This window comes from Rana temporaria, chromosome 3 (genome assembly GCF_905171775.1).
Source record: "Rana temporaria chromosome 3, aRanTem1.1, whole genome shotgun sequence".
Taxonomy (NCBI): Eukaryota; Metazoa; Chordata; class Amphibia; order Anura; family Ranidae; genus Rana; species Rana temporaria.
Genome location: NC_053491.1, coordinates 266,808,943 through 266,827,012, shown reverse-complemented (window position 1 = coordinate 266,827,012; position 18,070 = coordinate 266,808,943). Strand labels below are relative to the sequence as shown.

The 18,070-nt window shown below is 42.5% G+C and overlaps 1 protein-coding gene across 2 annotated transcripts; it reads left to right on the top strand.

The window, feature by feature from the left end:
• The first annotated feature begins 4,341 nt into the window (after positions 1–4,341).
• Positions 4,342–17,462, top strand: IRF1 (interferon regulatory factor 1). 2 transcript variants are annotated; one of them, XM_040344649.1, is made up of 10 exons: positions 4,342–4,550; positions 8,942–9,029; positions 9,112–9,211; positions 11,045–11,221; positions 12,352–12,401; positions 12,507–12,630; positions 13,416–13,541; positions 14,115–14,155; positions 14,247–14,367; positions 15,585–17,462. In XM_040344649.1, the coding sequence occupies exons 2-10, from the start codon at positions 8,943–8,945 to the stop codon at positions 15,665–15,667; spliced, it is 909 nt and encodes a 302-aa protein (XP_040200583.1). In that variant the 5' UTR covers positions 4,342–4,550; position 8,942; the 3' UTR covers positions 15,668–17,462. The 2 variants fall into 2 exon arrangements, with proteins under 2 accessions (XP_040200583.1, XP_040200581.1); XM_040344647.1 differs by having other exon boundaries at positions 4,343–4,550; positions 8,939–9,029.
• Positions 17,463–18,070: the final 608 nt, after the last annotated feature.

Here is an 18,070-nt window from a genome sequence, read left to right as displayed (position 1 = left end):
CAATACAATTAGTCTAGAGAGAGGAGGCGGGTCTAGAGGTAGGTGGGTTTAAAAGGACACCAGTCTGTTTACACCCACCGGTCCATAGAGGTGAATGGAACATCCAATCAGGTCCGCCTGAAAAACTGAACTGTAGACCTGTGACAAGGGCCTCAAGCCTCGTACACACACACAGTTTTCTCAGCAAGAAAACTGCTGGCAGAGCTTTCTTGTAGAGTAAACCATGCGTGTGTACGAGGCTTTGAGATTTCTCGTCGATAAATCTGCCCAGAATCTAGACGAGAAAAATAGAGAACCTGCTCTCTATTTTCTCGTCGTGATTCTCAGCAGTGTTTTCCTGCCGAGAAACCCGAGCGTCTGTATACTAAGGTGACCAGATTTTTTTAATGAAATCCGGGGACATTTTTCTTTTACTAGTAATGGCAGCAATCAGCGACTCTCTGACCGTCGCCACCGCCCGCCTCACAGTCTGTCAAGTCTCACTCTCCGGGCCCTGGGTATTACTGGGTGGGGAGCGGTGGAAGATCACTCCGCCAGGGAAGGCAAGGAGATAGGCAGGCAGGCGGCTGGCCAGGATTTGAGCCAAGGCAGAAGAACATGCGGGCGGTGCGGAATGGGCATGCACCCGAAACTGAAGAAATATTCCCTCCGCTCCGACCAGCATATGATCATCAGAAAAGGGGACAGATAATGGAAAAAATCCACCCCCCTAAGCTAGTGGGAGCACTGACTGTCTATGAAATTGCCCCAGTCCCTGTTCAAATCCAATCCGGGGACAAAACAGGGGACAGACTTGTTCTGGGGACAGTGTCCTCAATCAGGGGACTGTCCCCTGAAACCGGGGATGTCTGGTCACCCTACTGTATACTTACCTGCCTCCATGGAAACCCGCGCATGCTCGAAATGACTTTGACGCATGCGCGGTAGCTTCCAAGGCATAGGTAGGGTGAAGCAAGATGGCGGCGACGGCATCGAATGTGACGAGCGCATGCTCGTCATAGTCGATCACGTCACCGCTTTCGTGCCATTCAAAAGAACGGCGGTTATTTTGAATCGTACGTCTGTACACAATGTTTTTTTCCTGACGAGAATCCCGGCCATGTGTACAGGGCTTTACAGCATCAGAATGTAGAAAGAATACAGTGGTTACTTCTCTCCACCCTGAACTTGATTGGACAGCGAAGGAGCAGCAGGTGACTGATAAGCTCATCTCTGTCCTTGCTCTGCTCTCTCCTCATATCAGAATGCTCTTTGCCACTGCATTTGCATGCAGAACATCTGATTGGTTCCCAGTTCTGCCCCTACCTCTCCCAGCCCTAATAATGCTGTATGGGAAATTGCAAGGGGCTGGAATCAAGTCGTATTCCGGTACTTACACTAGATGCATTTATCTGTATCTTAGCTATTATATCTAATTGCACCATAGTATTAACATGTTTTTAGCAATCCTGGGTAACACAGCATAAATATATTTCCTCAGGGGCCCTGGCTGTATTAAAGTACTATGGGCCAGATTCAGAGAGAAATACGTTACGCTGCGGCAGCGTAACGTATCCCATTTACGTTACACCGCCGCAGGTTTACAGCGTAAGTGCCTGATTCTCAAAGCTCTTACCTGTAAACTTGCGGCGGTGTAACGTAATTCCACTTGGCGCAAGCCCGCCTAATTCAAATGGGGCGGGCACCATTTAAATTAGGCGCGTTACCGCGCCGAACGTTCTACGCATGCTCCGTGTTCAAATTTTCCGACGTGCATTGCGCGAAATTACGGCGCCCCAACGTTTTTTTTTAAATGCGCCGTGCGTTTACTGATCTAAACATAAGCCATGTTAAAGCAGGTGTAACTTTGCGATGGTTAAAAACGACTAGCGACGACGTACGGGATTGCGACGAATGCGCGGATCTTCGTGGATCGCCGTAACTAGTCATTTGCATATTCTACGCCAACCGCAATGGCCTCGCCACCTAGCGGCCGGCATAGAATTGCATCCTTAAGATCCGACAGTGTAAGTCAATTACACCTGTCGGATCTTATGGCTATCTATGCGTAACTGATTCTATGAATCAGTCGCATAGTTAGGACGGCCGGAACACAGAGATACGACGGCGTATCAGGAGATACGCCGTCGTATCTCTTCTGTGAATCTGGCCCTATATCGCTACACATTGGCCTCTGCCATACAATGAGAAAATAAAAATGTTCAGGTTGCATAACAAAAAATACATGAATTAAACAACTACTTTGTGCAGAGTTCTCAGTACAGAAAACAGAAGAGGCCACTGTACAGAGATATATCACGCATAAGGGCTTTTATACCAGACCTTTCTTTTAACCACGGATACCACCAATTCCTGTCTTCCAGCAACATTTTTTTCAGCATTTGAAGTGTCATCCTTGATGAATTTGATGAATTTCTAGACTTGACCCTCTCATTGTGGAGCTGTCCATTGATGCACTGCCCATAGTCTAAAATAAAATAAAAATAGACATATGAAGCTGGATGCCTCCATACAAAACATTAAATTGATCCCCTACCATGTCATACCATGACAGAGCTCTCTATTTTGAATTACATAAACCTTGTATTGGACCAATAACACATTTAAGGCCAATTCACATCAATGCGTCAGCTTGTGGTCCTGCCCCAAAGCGTTTTGTGCCAATGCACGTCTTCAAGGGATGCTAGTTGGGTGGGGCTACGAGCTGACATCACACCATCATTTTGCGGTCTCCATGCGGTGAGCAATCTTCTTCTCATACACTGTTGCTGGGATTCAGACTCTGCCTAGTGGTGCAGAGTGAAAACTGTGATGAGGAGACCATAGATGGATGGAGCTGTAATATCCACTGAGGGATGCTGTGTTGTGTAACATAAGCAGTCCGCTGAAATCCTGCCCGCTCGGACATGTTCAGTCGTCTGTACAGACCTACCGTACATGTCCGAGCGCCCACCATCCCTCGCATGCGTCGAACGACTTCGACGCATGCGTGGAAGCATTGAAATGGCAGGGCCGCCCAAGTTGCCGCGTCATCGTCGCGGCGACGGCACGGACATGCCCCGCGTATTGTTTACGCGCGGATTTCTGTATGATGGTGAGTACAGCCACCATACAGAAATCCCCGGGCAGACATGTACGGTGAAAACGGTCCAGCGGACCGGTTTCATCGTACATGTATGCTCGTCTGTACGCGGCCTTACTGTTAGGGGGTGTGGCTACACTTGACACGTCACCGATGACCGTTCCCGATCACAGTCATCAGTGACAGTGTCACTAGGCAGAATAGAGGAATGCCTTGTTTACAAAGGCATTCCCCTGTTCTGTTGTTGCCGACCGCAATCGTGGGACTCCCAAGAACATTGAGTTCCCGGGACCCGCGGCTGCACTCGCGAGGCACGCGGTGGGTGGCAGATTTAAAGGGACGTACCTGTACGCCAATCTGCCTGCCCGTGCCATTCTGTCAACGTACATAGTCGTGTGGCGGTCGGCAAGTGGTTAAAGGCGCCAGTTTTAAAAAAATAAAGTATTCAAAAACACCGATCTTGAATACTTTGCAGTGCATAGGAGGGGTTTTATAGCCCCCGATCTCTCCATAAAGAGTACCTGTCACTGCCTATTACTGTCACAAGGGATGTTTACATTCTTTGTGACAGCAATAACAGTGATAAAAAAAAAACAATATTGGTCGATTCCTACTACAAACGTGCTTCTAATCCACTGCACTGTGCCCCTTTACGCCAAGCCCAATAAAAGAATAGGCAAATGCACCGCAAAACGCACTTAAGCGCATGTCAAGCGTGCTTCAAATGAATGTAAACATGCAGTCAAAAATGCGCAGTCGCGTGCAGTTTCTGGTGTGAATGGGCTCTAAATGCACACATAAAACGTCAGAATAAATATAAACGCACTGCCAATGCAGCGCAAATGCAGGTGAGTGCACATAGGACAGCGCAGTGAACGCAGGAATTGTCATGTAAGTGAACACCTAAAGTGAACCTTCTAAATAGAATGAAATAAAAGTCAGCTTGCTCCTAAATAAAGAATGTCACATACAAGACTGAGAAATCTTGGAAAGAATACAGCAGTGCACATGGGATGCTGCATACATGACAGCAGAAGTGATCTTCCGGGAAGGCACGTGTCTTCTTACAATGCTGTACACCAATCATTGGACGATCCTGTATATCCTGTGTTCTGTCATTGCAAAGGGAGGGAGGGAGAGCTGCCAAACAAGGGACTTCCCCCAGATCCTCACTACTATACAACAGCCTGATTTCCCCGAAATGATGCTGCGCTCTGACATCCCGAGCCGACCAATAGGGGCGCTGTGCACGGTGCAGGGCGGGCTCCGTCCCTTTATACATGGAGACCTGGCTTAGACATTTCTGTTCACAACTCTTCTCCCTCTAAGGACTAAGCATTGTACTCAGCTCTCTACTCCAACTCCAAGTTCAGTCTCTGCAATTCAACTCCACGTTCAGTCTCTGCAATTCAACATTACTTTCAGTCATCAGCTCTGCATCGGCGCTTACCAGCAACAACAGCAGCAGGTACTGGAGGGATGACAAAGTTTACCTGAACTCTCTTCTAGGCTGGAGCCATAGGGAGAAGGATGAGATGCGCTGTGCATGAGGAGGGACTGTGTACTGTAGGGAGCTGGGCTCTACAAGTGGGGTCAGAGTATCAGGACAGGCTCATTCTGGGGGTGCAGAATATCAGGACAGGCTCATTCTGGGGTGCAGAGTATCAGGACAGGCTCATTCTGCTTCCTGGGGGTGCAGAGTATCAGGACAGGCTTATTCTGCTTTCTGGGGGTGCAGAGTGTCAGGACAGGCTTATTCTGCTTTCTGGGGTGCAGAGTATCAGGACAGGCTTATTCTGCTTTCTGGGGGTGCAGAGTGTCAGGACAGGCTCATTCTGCTTTCTGGGGGTGCAGAGTATCAGGACAGGCTCATTCTGCTTTCTGAGGGTGCAGAGTATCAGGACAGGCTTATTCTGCTTTCTGGGGTGCAGAGTATCAGGACAGGCTTATTCTGCTTTCTGGGGGTGCAGAGTATCAGGACAGGGTTATTCTGCTTTCTGGGGGTGCAGAGTATCAGGACAGGCGTATTCTGATTTCTGGGGGTGCAGAGTATCAGGACAGGGTTATTCTGCTTTCTGGGGGTGCAGAGTATCAGGACAGGCTTATTCTGCTTTCTGGGGGTGCAGAGTATCAGGACAGGCTTATTCTGCTTTCTGGGGGTGCAGAGTATCAGGGCATGCTCATTTTGCTTTCTGGGGGTGCAGAGTATAAGGACAGGCTTATTCTGCTTTCTGGGGGTGCAGAGTATCAGGACAGGCTTATTCTGCTTTCTGGGGGTGCAGAGTATCAGGACAGGCTTATTCTGCTTTCTGGGGTGCAGAGTATCAGGACAGGCTTATTCTGCTTTCTGGGGGTGCAGAGTATCAAGACAGGCTTATTCTGCTTTCTGGGGTGCAGAGTATCAGGACAGGCTTATTCTGGGGGTGCAGAGTATCAGGACAGGCGTATTCTGATTTCTGGGGTGCAGAGTTTTAGGACAGGCTTATTCTGGGGGTGCAGAGTATCAGGACAGGCTTATTCTGGGGCTGCAGAGTATCAGGACAGGCTCATTCTGCTTGCTGTGTTATAATACACCCAGCACATACAAGGAAGTTCACAGAGAAAAAAACAAGACATGAGGAGGGAGGGAGGGCAGGCAGGGCTCAAGGCAGCTGGGCTTTATCTCTACATACACATAGGACGGTATAGAGGGGGCGTTATCAGTGAGGGCTCAGCTCTCTGCACAAGTACAGTATAGAGGAAGTGCTATCAGTGGGGGCTCTGCACATGGAACTGTAACTAGAAAGAAGTGGGTGTGTTATCAGTGGGATTTCTCCATCTAGCTCCCTGCACATGCACATAGGACTCTAGTAATATAGATTAGTGTTGTTAGTGGGGTCTGCACATAGGACTCTAGTAATAGAGATTAGTGTTGTTAGTGGGGTCTGCACATGCACATAGGACTCTAGTAATAGATATTAGTGTAAGTGGGGTCTGCACATGCACATAGGACTCTAGTAATAGAGATTAGTGTAAGTGGGGTCTGCACATGCACATAGGACTCTAGTAATAGATAATTTTATGGTATATGTTAGTGGGGTCTGCACATGCACATAGGACTCTAGTAATAGATATTAGTGTAAGTGGGGTCTGCACATGCACATGGGACTATAGAGAGGTGGGTGTGTTCATCCATAGGGTCTGTGCACACAGATAACAACTGGGGTTGTAGCTCAGAGGGGTGTGACATGAAGACTTGTTGCTGGCTATAGAGATGATGACATATGGCTCCCTGTAGACACAGCTCTAATTGTGTAGCTGCTCTCCAGCAGTTGATGTTGTGGAAAGTGCTGTGCTGTGTGAATGTGTATGGCAGGGCTGGTTCTATTGTAAGAAGCAGGCTATTGGAAGCAGACTCTCTATACACTAGGTTCAGTACTTGTCCACGTGGTGGCGCTGCTCTAACAGACGTTTTGCCTTCAGATATAAGTGCTGGTGTCATTCAAAGTTCATTCAACCAGAGATTACAAAAATGTTTAGGAAAGGCCCTAAATCATACAGACTATAAATAAAAGACAGGAATGTAAACATGACATGTAGGTTGTGCAACTCATCGGTATTAAAGGATTAGAGGCTGTTTGAGTAACAAAGTGTATTTTAGTAAATAAGGGGAGCCATGCTTAGTTGGAATACCCAATAATAATGCATGGGTGTGTATGAGCCCTTACTTGCTGATGAGCACTTATGCCCCGTACACACAAGCGGAATTTCCGTCGGAAAAAAGTTGGATGGTTTTTCCAACGGAATTCTGCTCAAGATTGGCTTGCATACAAGCGATCACACAAAAGTTCTCTGAGCTTTCAAGCGTTAAGAACGCGGTGACGTACAACACTACGACGAGGCGAGAAAATGAAGTTCAATGCTTCCGAGCATGCGTTGAATTGTTTCCGAGCATGCATGTTTTTTTTTTCCTGTCGGAATTCTATACAGACAAACGAAATTTCCGCTAGGATTTTTTTTCCGTCTGAAAAATTGAGAACTTGCGCTCAAACTTTTGCTGGTGAAAATTCCGACAGCAAAAGTCTGATGGAGCCTACACACGGTTGGAATTTCCGATGAAAAGCTCACATCAGACTTTTGCTGGCGGAAATTCCGCTCACGTGTACGGGGCATTAGAGGGCACCCTGAATGTTGCTCCGTTAGTTTGGAGAACATGTGGGCAGTTTTAAAGGAACCAAGCTTAGTAGTGCTGTTTTGGTGACTTTGGGCAAATGCTTTTATATGTATAAATTGCAGTGCTGCAGATATGAATGTGATCACTTACTGGACTTTGCTTCCTTTAGATAAATTAGACCAGGCAAATGACAGGTGGAGTCTGAGTCCTCTGCTCTTGGCGGCAAATGTCGACCACGCCTGCTCTGTAAAGTAAATACATAATAGGGGCAGTGTTAGCAGGAAGTGTGTTCAGTCAGATCATATTGCAATGCTTTTACATACAGTAGGCGATCTAATAATAGAAGGACGCTTCGGCCTTCTACATTGCAACACATGCTTTTAGTTCACAAAACAAAGGATAGCAAGTTTATAGATGGAAAATTATATATTATATATATATATATATATATATATATATATATATATATATATATATATATATATATATATATATATATATGTGTATGTGTATATATATATATATATATATATATGTATGTATGTATGTATGTATATATATAGATTTATAGCACAAATCTTATGAAATTATGCAAATGTATTTCCCTTTTATTGACCTATATAGTACTACTGTGGACTTAATAAGTACTTTTGTGCAAGAGGCAATCATAATTCAACTTTCAGCAGCTTATCGTGACATAATAGGTTTTCTGATGAATTTTCCAGTATCTATTTACATCCACCTTCTGCATCTTTTGCTGCATCTGAAGTATTGTTATTATATTTTGTTGACATCTTTATGGTGTTATCAGAAAATATATCTAGTTACAGACCAATTTGCTAAGCATGCTTAGGCTTCATTTCCATGGACATTTTTACAGCCACTTTTCTGAGCTTTTTTTGCAGCTTAAAAACGGCTCTCCATGTTAGTCTATGGCCTCATGCCCACCATGACGTTTTTGAGCTGTAGATGGCTGAGCCGTTTTTAAGCTGCAAAAAAAACCCAGGACCAGTGCGTTTTGAAGCTCCAGCCTTATGCCGCGTACAGACGGTCGTTTTTTGTGATGAAAAAAAAAACGACGTTTGAAATCATGAAATAAAACGACGTTTTTGAAACATCATTTTCAAAAACGATGTTGCCTCCACACCATCGTTTTTTCACAATGCTCTTGCAAAGCGAGGTTACGTTTCACCACTTTTTTCCATTGAAGCTCACTTCATAACTAGCTTCTGGGCATGCGCGGGTTTAAAAACGTCGTTTTAAACGTCGTTTTTTGCTACACACGGTCAATTTCTGTGAAACAAAAAACGAAGTTTTGAAAAACGACACAAAAAATTCGAGCATGTTCGAATTTTTTTTTGGTCGTTTTTTTGAAGACATAAAACAACGTTTTGCCCACACACGATCATTTTAAATGACGTTTTTTAAAACGTCGTTTTTTTTTCATCACAAAAAACGACCGTCTGTACGCGGCATTAGAGCTGTAAAAACGACAGATGTTAAAAAACGCTTAAAACCGCGCAAAAACGCTAAAAAATAAATAATAAAAAAAAACCATGGACAGGCGTTTTGAAGCTGTAAAAAAGGCTAAAGAAAGTGGCTGTAAAAACGTCCATGGAAATGAAGCCTAATAGTTACTCTGCAAAGTAAGATCATTACATATATCATTATTGATTAATAACAATATTGTTTATATTCCACAGCAGAATGCCTACCACACGTTTAAGGATGAGACCTTGGCTTGAGAATCAGATTGAATCTAGAACAATTCCAGGTCTTTCATGGCTTAACAAGGTACTAAGTGTTTTATTGTGCGGTATATTGCAAGTCTTTCATGTAAACATGCATATTAATTGTGGTCTGCTAATCCCTGCAGGAGGAGATGATCTTCCAGATCCCATGGAAGCATGCTGCACGGCATGGTTGGGACATGGACAGAGATGCCTCTCTTTTCCGCAGCTGGGCTATTCACACAGGTAAGGTTCAAAGTTCATGTTTGGTTTTTTGGAAGTAACATTTATCTTAGTTCATGTTCTGGCTGGGGCGAGAAGATTTGGATGACAGAGTAAAAAGTGAGCAATGTCTTGAACGATTGTCTAGTCTAGTCAATGATTTATAAGTGATAATAAAACTAAAAGTCCCTATATTTCCTGTCAACTACTAGCTAGAAGAATATGTCAAACATCCATACAGTTTTTTTCTCCCCCTTCCCAAAACACACACAGGTGTCAATACAGCCCAAAGTAGTTATATATTAGTACTTTAGGCTAAACTCCGGGCAAATGGCTAAATACATACAGTAAAACCTTGGTTTGAGAGCATTTTGCAAGATATAACAGAAAGTGTTAGAAAATCACTCCAAATTAAATGGAAATTCCCTTGTAGATAGTTGTCACTGGAATGGGTGTCCCTGGTGGAAGTTTTCCCCTCACCTCTGGTTCTGGTTATCAGGGAAAACAAGGTGAATCTACCCAGTGAGGACACAGATAGAAATAAAAACTTGACAGACATACTGGGGGTTATTTACTAAAGGAAAATCCACTTTGCACTACAAGTGCACTGAAAGTGCAGTCGCTGTAGATCCGAGGGGGACATGCAAGGATAATAAAAAAACAGCATTTTAGCTTGCACATGATTCAATGATAAAATAAGCAGAGCTTTCCCTCATTTTAGATCTACCCCTCAGATTTACAGCGACTGCACTTCCAAGTGCAAAGTGGATTTGCCTTTCGTAAATTACCCCCATTGTATCCAAGACAAGAACAAGAACGTTTTGGCTATACATATATTGTATGTCAGTACTGCCTCTTAATCCTCCATTGTAAATACTGCTGTGCACAGGATTTCAGAAAGCTGATATCAGGACATCGTATGGTATTTGCATACATACATTGTAAGATGTACAGAAATTGTTATTTTTTTTTATCTGCTTGAAGATCTAAATGACATGTTGAGTGGGCCTGTGTGGCCGTCATCTGTGCAGATGTTGGCTCTAGGTTTGTGATAACACAGACTTTTTAGTGCCTTATCTGCACTAGCAGCTACCGGTATGTCCTGTATTGGGTGTCTTATGTAAGAAGCCATAACTATGCAAGAGTAACCATAAATAACCATCAGAACATAATCGATGCCTGTTGTAAAAAGGAAAAGTTTGCACAAGTCTTTCCTGACACTATCCATAGACCTCAGGTGCCTTTTACGTGAAAGTTATTGCCATAAAATTGCACGCTTGATCCGGAGTGAGGCCTCGTACACACGACCGAGTTTCCCGGCAAAAACCAGCAAGAAACTTGCTGGGAGATATTTTTTTGCCGAGGAAACCGGTCGTGTGTACATTTCCGTTGAGGAAACTGTCGAGAAGACGAGCCAAAAAGAGAGCATGTTCTCTATTTCCTTGACGGGAATGGAGAAACTTGCCTTGTCGAGTTTCTCGACAGCCTAACAAGGAACTCGACGAGCAAAACAATGTGTTTCGCCCGTCGAGTTCCTCGGTCGTGTGTACGAGGCCTGAGTCACCCCCAGCTGACTTGCACTCAAGGCAGCAGGTTCTGGAGGAGTCAGGAATACTCATGGATGTACGATTGTTTACTCATCTGACTGTGGGGCAGATTGGGGCGATTGTTAACCTATGTAGCTGGTTAGCTGTTTTTGCAACTGATGCAATACATTTAAACCTCATTTAAATGACTTGTGGTCCTTAGGTAGTGTTGGAACGAATATTTCATCAATACCTATTGACTGCCCATGTTAGAACAACTTGTCACAAATTCAGCTTTCATGCTGTTAATGTTTATGTTTTATTTATACAGGAAGGTATAAACAGGGTGAGAAGGAACCTGATCCAAAGACCTGGAAAGCTAACTTCCGCTGCGCTATGAATTCTCTTCCTGATATTAAAGAAGTGAAGGACAGAAGCATCTACAAAGGGTCTAGTGCTGTACGAGTCTACAAAATGCTGCCAGCTCCAATTAAGACAGAGAAAAAAGGTACTACATTTTATATTTTAACATTTTAGCATTGTCAGAACAATGATAAACAATTGCTGATTGGCTACTGAGGGTTAAGGTGGCCAAACATACTTTGGGTGAGCAAAAAAAAAAATCCTCCATCCATGCTCTACACAGAGTGATGAAGGATTCTTAACCTTTAAATCACGGGATGTCAGGTAGCAAAGTGGCAACAGCGCCGCCTACTGAACAAATTTAGTCAGGTTCTTCAGGAACTGGCTGAAATTTGCAGTGTATAGGCCAGTTTTACTGTGCAGTGTGCAAGTTTCTAACACATTACGAGAAGTTCAGCCATTATAAGATATAAGATAGGTTTATGTTTATACATGTATTTACAATATATTAGTTTGTTATTCTTGGCATACTGTCCAGATGTCAGTAAATACACGAATGAAAAATATCAAAATGCATACGTTTATTTAATCTAGGATCTAGAAAAAAATAAATGATTCCAAAAACATATAGAAGCAGGGCTGGACTGGGACAAAAATGTGGCCCTGGACTTCATCCAGACTGGCCCACTTTGATAGGTCTCTCCCATGGCGGCCAGACAACTCCCGCACCCCACCCCCCCCCCCCGGCCACCCAAGCCCCCTCTCCCCATTCACTAGCCACTAGCCGTTCTACTTTATTAGAGTAGAACGGTTGGTACTGGTACTCTTATAGGCAGTACCAGTGGGGAAGCTAAACATTATTTCACCCGGGGGAAAGAATCAGTTTGGTGCCCCCCCTATGGGACAAGATTAGGCACAAGTGAGAAACTCCCAGGCCATAGCTGTTGAGTCAGCTGTCTGTCCCCTCCCCCATGCTCCTCTGTCGTCCCCCCTGCTCTTCTGGTCCTCCCCCTGCTTCTTTGTCCTCCCAGGTGAGTGCTGTGTGAAGGGAGAGGAGGTGAGCGCTGTGGGAAGGGAGAGACATAGGAGTGGAGGGGGGTGGCGGTCTGCTGTCACTGAAGCCGGCCCACTGAGCCATCGGCCCACCGGGAAACTCCCTGTAGTCCCAATGGCCAGTCCATCCCTGTATAGAAGCAATAGGTTTTAAACTCTACTACTGGTAGATACATAAAAAAAATTCTATATGCTAATCAGTGCCTTGCTTTTCTTTTATAGAACGCAAGTCTAAGTCACAAAACGATTCTAAGAGCAGACCCCGAAAGAAGGTACGGCCTTAGTACTTTGTGCAGTTATGTGTTCCATCTGTCAGCACCTACTCATTATCTGTGCTTTGTGGTTAACATGTCTGCTATTGTTCTTTCCTGTTGTAGGTTGAGCGCACATCAGCGGATGAAGTGGAAGAAGCAGTGAAAAACTGTCAGCTACCGGAGGATCACAGTGATTACACAGTCGGAGATTTCTCAATACAGGAAGCTACTGGCAGTTCAGATATAGGTGAGTCTAAATCCACCAATTCCATGGCTGCTCTGATACCCAACTGTCCCCGAAATAGAAAGGAAGAGAGGTTGATGCATGATCCGTTGTTAAAACAGATTGCTATATAAGTAAATTAGTACAGTAAAACCTTGGTTTGGGAGTAACTTGGTTTGAGAGCGTTTTGCAAGACAAGCAAAGTGTTTAAATACATTTTGCCTTGATATACAAGCGATGTCTTGATATAAGAGTAGCGTCATGTCACAACTGAGTATAAAAAAGAAGAGAGGAGCCTCTAAGTGTAGAAATATGGTTACATTTATAGAAGGTACAACATTTAGCAACTTATTGCTACACTTAGAGGTGCCTCTCTTCTCTTCTATACCCTTTAAAAAAAATGCAATGATATACAAGTGCTTTGGATTACAAGCATGTTATGGAACAAATTATGCTCAGAAACCAAGGTTGTTCTGTATATCAGTCTAAGTGACTAGTCTAGTTTGTGAAAATAAAATAAACTCTGTCATTACCTTTCTTACTGGTATACTATCACATGGCACAAAGTCAACTAGAGGTGCTGCCTGTGAGAGCCAACCAAATTCTTGCTTTTTTTTATTCCATTTGACTATTACTGGTTATTTTGGGCTTCACCTCCACTTTTATAGACTAAGACCTGCTTAGAGTATTACCTCTTTGTCCCTGGTCATTGCTGGAATGATCAGATGATGCTTGATGTCTGATGTAAACAAGATTTTCATGAACCTTATTAGTGTCTGCATAATGTATAATGTAAATGTTTGTTTCAGGTGTGAATCAGTCTGAAGTCACCAGCAGCATGTCGCCATGGGGTGATCAAATGGAAATGCAATTACCTGACAGCACAAATGACAATTACCCCTTCCAGGTGTCACCCATGCCATCAAGCTCAGAAGGTAATAGCCATAGTTATTTTTTCTATATAAAAGTGCTATTAAAGCACAAAATATAAGATGTGATTAAGAACGCTACTAAGTGTACAACATAGTGACTTTAGAAAACTGCCTATGGCATGTATGTATTGTTCAGTCTCCTAAACAGTTCTTTGTAACTTATATGATTGATTCCAAAAATTAACAGCCCCATAATTCGCTCTCATAGGTAAAGTTACATTTAATTAAAAGGCTGCTTTTAAATAGTTTGATAATGCTAGTCCTTCAGTTACTTATTGCACTGCCAAAACGTAGCTTATCCAATGCAAAGGGCTAAATAAAGAGTCCACTTCCCGTGGCAAGCAAAAAAAATACATCCTACCCTGGTCTTTTTTTAAATTGTATATGGATTAGTTGCTCTAGGTACATTATAGGTCCTACATTGCCACACAGCCACCAATCAGCTTGAGAGACGCATTTGTAAATAATGAAGAACAATTAAATCTAATAGTCTAACCTTGAATGCTGTTTGTTTTAAGTCAAGTAAACTTATGTGCACAGGGTTGTAATTATTGTTTTTTATTTTTTTATTTTTAGGTGATGATGAAGAATTACTATCTGACCAGGAGATTTTAGCCGTAAGTAAGCATTGCATATCCTATATTTCTCAAATAATCTTGAGTTTATAATGTATTCTGTGCATTAAACAAATTTCATTAATTATTACAGTTTCTGGACACAGACTGGCATCAGCATGCAATCGATGGCAGAGGATACTTCACCAATGAACCAGGAACAGGAAGCACTTTTGTAAACAATACAGGATCTGTGTTCGATAGCTTAAATATAGGTATTTACTTTTTTATTTCCTTACCTTTTATGTAGTGATTTCTTTTAGAGGATTTATTTAATTATTTTTAGTTCTTGTTAAATGTGTAAACTAGTAAGTTTGTTTGGTTCAGCAATCAAGCAGTCTGCCAAACTAAGAAAAATAATAATGTGGTCACACGTCATGCTAAAATTTAAAAAAAGATAACAGTGAGGCTGAGTTCACACTATTGCGAATTGGATGCGGGTTCTCTATGGAGCCGGTTCACATATCTCCAGTGCGGCTCCAGTGCGAATTTGCAGAAGAGTCCTGTGCATCTTTTGGTCCGTTTTAGGTCTGAATTCAGTCTAAACTTCGGGCTGAAATTGGACCTGAAACGGTGAACAGGGACCCCTGCTGTAAGCCGCATGAGAAGATAGTGTAAACCCAGCCTTAGCAAATATAAATGGTATGAACTAATGAAATTAATATAGTCTAGGCCAGTGTTTTTCAACCAGGGTACTGCCAGGAGTCCTCAGGGGTGCTGTGTCAACTGCTCGATGTTAGCGATCCTTTTGTTAACTTCTTGTATAAAGCAGAGGCAGAGAGCTCTGCTCGCACCTTCTTCCAGCTCTCTCTTCTTCTCTGTACTATTGCCGGCTAAACAGAAAGCTGTGCTGTTTGTCTGACATGTCCTTAGCAACTCATGACGTCATTGGTTGGTAGGACGTGGTCGGGTGGAATTTGTGCTGGGGGGGGGGGGTTGTGCTTGGGGGAATTTGAAAGGGTTGTGCTTGGAGGGGCATTTGGTGGGGTTGTGCTAGGTGGGAGGGATTTGTGCTAGTCATAACACGTGCAAAAACACACATTTTGCATTCAGCACAATGTGCTGCCTTTTTCAGATGCTTGTGGGTGACATTAATTCCTATTAACACCCCCATACATCTAGCATCTCTGCCGATTGAGATGAATAGGACAGCTCATTAAAAAATGTGACGGGGTGGGAGCACGAAAAAAGCGCACATGCTCGGATGCACCTTCTGGTGTGAATGAGACCTCAGACTGATGTGCCCCGAGATGGTGCGCAGTTCTAAAGGGTGCCTTGACTAAAAAAAAGGTTGAAAAACACTGGTCTAGGTCTCCTCTGCTTGGCCTTATTTTAGGATCTGAATCTCTGCAAATGTTTTGGGTCGTGTTGAATTTTATTTTACTAACAGCTTTAAGAAGCTAATGACATTTTTGTCTTGCTATTGTTTCAGGAGAGATACAAGTCCGAGTCACTACAGACATGAAACCACTTGAATTCTCATGGCAAGAATTAACAGCCATCACCTGTTTATGAACTTTACCTGGATCCATTAAAAACACTCCTATATTGTTATCCTCATATTTGTGTATATGAGTCAAAAGTGGGACACCGATTGACTGAGGCGTTTTGATGTGTTCAGTTCAAATCACAAAGTATAGGCAAAAGACTCAGGAATGCACAGTCTTTAGCTGGTTGCATGTAAGCACTGGTTGTGCAGATCCTGGAAATGCATCGGAAGTAGGAAGGACTAGTCAATGTTTGGGCACTGCCTTTTGCTGATACTTGGCACAAGGAACACAGCTGAGCTTGGATCCCTGGAGTTGTGAAAACACTTAACTGAAGATCGATCACTACATTTCGAATGGCAGTCTGTCTTCATAAAATAACTTGTATCTCGAACTGTGAAGTAAAGTTTGTGTGTTGCCTAATTATCACAGCATCAGGAGCCAGTAACTGCAGTGTTAGCTATAATGGCGTACAAGGAGAGTTGTGTGTGTCAGTCATGCGCTTGGCCTCATCTTATCTAGGTTCAACTGAAACTTAGCATTTAGACTTTTTTACAATTTTGGAATGCATTAGTTATATTACATTAACTTTTTCTTGCTTGGTATTTCCAAATAATGTTATTTCTTAGGTGAGATTTTTGCACTTTTCTTTAGTAAATTGTTTATAAAATATCCAAGAAACTATTGAATGCTCTACCTATTTCGCCTAATGAAATATATTCTAATGCAGCCTCCTATATGTTAAATGGAGACAGAGGAAGTTTGTAGCAGTTTTAGACTTTATTATCATCCTAGAAAGAGATATATTCCAAGAGGGCATTACTCGGGCATGCCACATATTGTGCTGTTTTTGGGCTAATGTGTCCAAATAGTGCTCTGAGTTTACTGATATGTTCATAATTTGTCATTTTAGTCAAATATGTGATCGTATGGATTACTGAAACATTGCTCATGCAGTCCCACTATGTGAAACCTCTGTGAAATACTGCAAACATTCCCTAAGGGATACATATATGTCCTTTTTCATCTGTAAACAGGATGAAAAAGCAGACATACAGTCCGCATGTGTGAAAGGGGCCTTAGTGGAGGTTTTACTTTACAGTCATCTATGTGACCAATTTATTTAAATAAAAAAGAAAAGAAAGGCTGCTGTTTTGCAACTAAATATACATTATGATTAAATAGGAGGAATCTGGAAATTCTTCTGCCTCCATTTCAGAGTGCCTTGTAGCTCAGCTGGGAGGGGGGGGGGGGGGTTTGGAGAATGTACAATAGTACACAGTACAAAATGTACAATAGAAATAGTGGATAGTAATTTTCTGTAGACAGAATTCACAGACACAACTAGTTAAATGGTTATCCTAAACAAGAAGTATTCCACATATGATAATTACAATCCAAATCACAGAGGGGAGGTGTGTACATCTACACCTTGTAAGTGAAAGGGTATAGGAGCAATTGCATCAGAATAACAGTCTTAACAGCTAGCATTTTCAGTAATGGATGCCACCCTATTTCTCTTCTTGTGCAGAAAATACTTGTTTGGTATATTCTTTAGATATTGTTTTTTTTCTTCAACTTTCAGTTGTTATTTTGTTACTGGACATACTCCTGTGTAAAATAGACTCCACAATTTAATTTTTTTTATTTTGTTATGCCGTCATCTGACCACATGGCCAAGTTCTGTCTTCTTCCATCATTCTCATTTGCCTTTCTGTATATGGCTAGCTGTTCATCACATGTACTGCACATGTCTACCTTTGTAAATACTATGTATTATTAATAGTTCTTCTACGGTCAAAATTAAAGTTTTAATACTCTTATTACTGTTACGCATTTGGGATTTTTTTGAAAGAAACTGGAGATATATATAAATTGAGGAAATCTTATTTGTGTTCTACAGATTATAGAAGACCGAGTGATTTGCATTCCCACAAATAAATGTAGTTAATAGAAAACAGGAAAAGAAAACTGGGTGGAGGCTTTTCACTAATTGACACTGTCACATGTAGGAGGGCTGAGTTTCTCTGAAGTTTGTTCATATGCACATTTCCCTTTTTACTGGTCTAAGGCTGATACTCATCACATGAAAACTTCTGACTTCCATTTGATTTACAGTGGCTTTGAAATTATTGTTAAAGTGTATGTATTTTTTTGTCAGATAGAGTGCGCAAATTAAAAGCCCTGGCATGTTTTTATTGCTATTCAGGGCACCATTAGAGGAATTTTCTCCCATTTTTGTTATGCTGACAATGGTCTCACCACACGGGAAGCAAGAGAACATCTGCAACAGTATTACTGATACATTTTTAAGGGAAGGTTAGATCCTTAGTCAACTTTTTATTTCTATGTAGCAAAAATGGAAACTGAAGCATCACATCACTGCAAAGAGGTCTTGATACAACTTTATTCCAATAAAAGTCAGGGGATA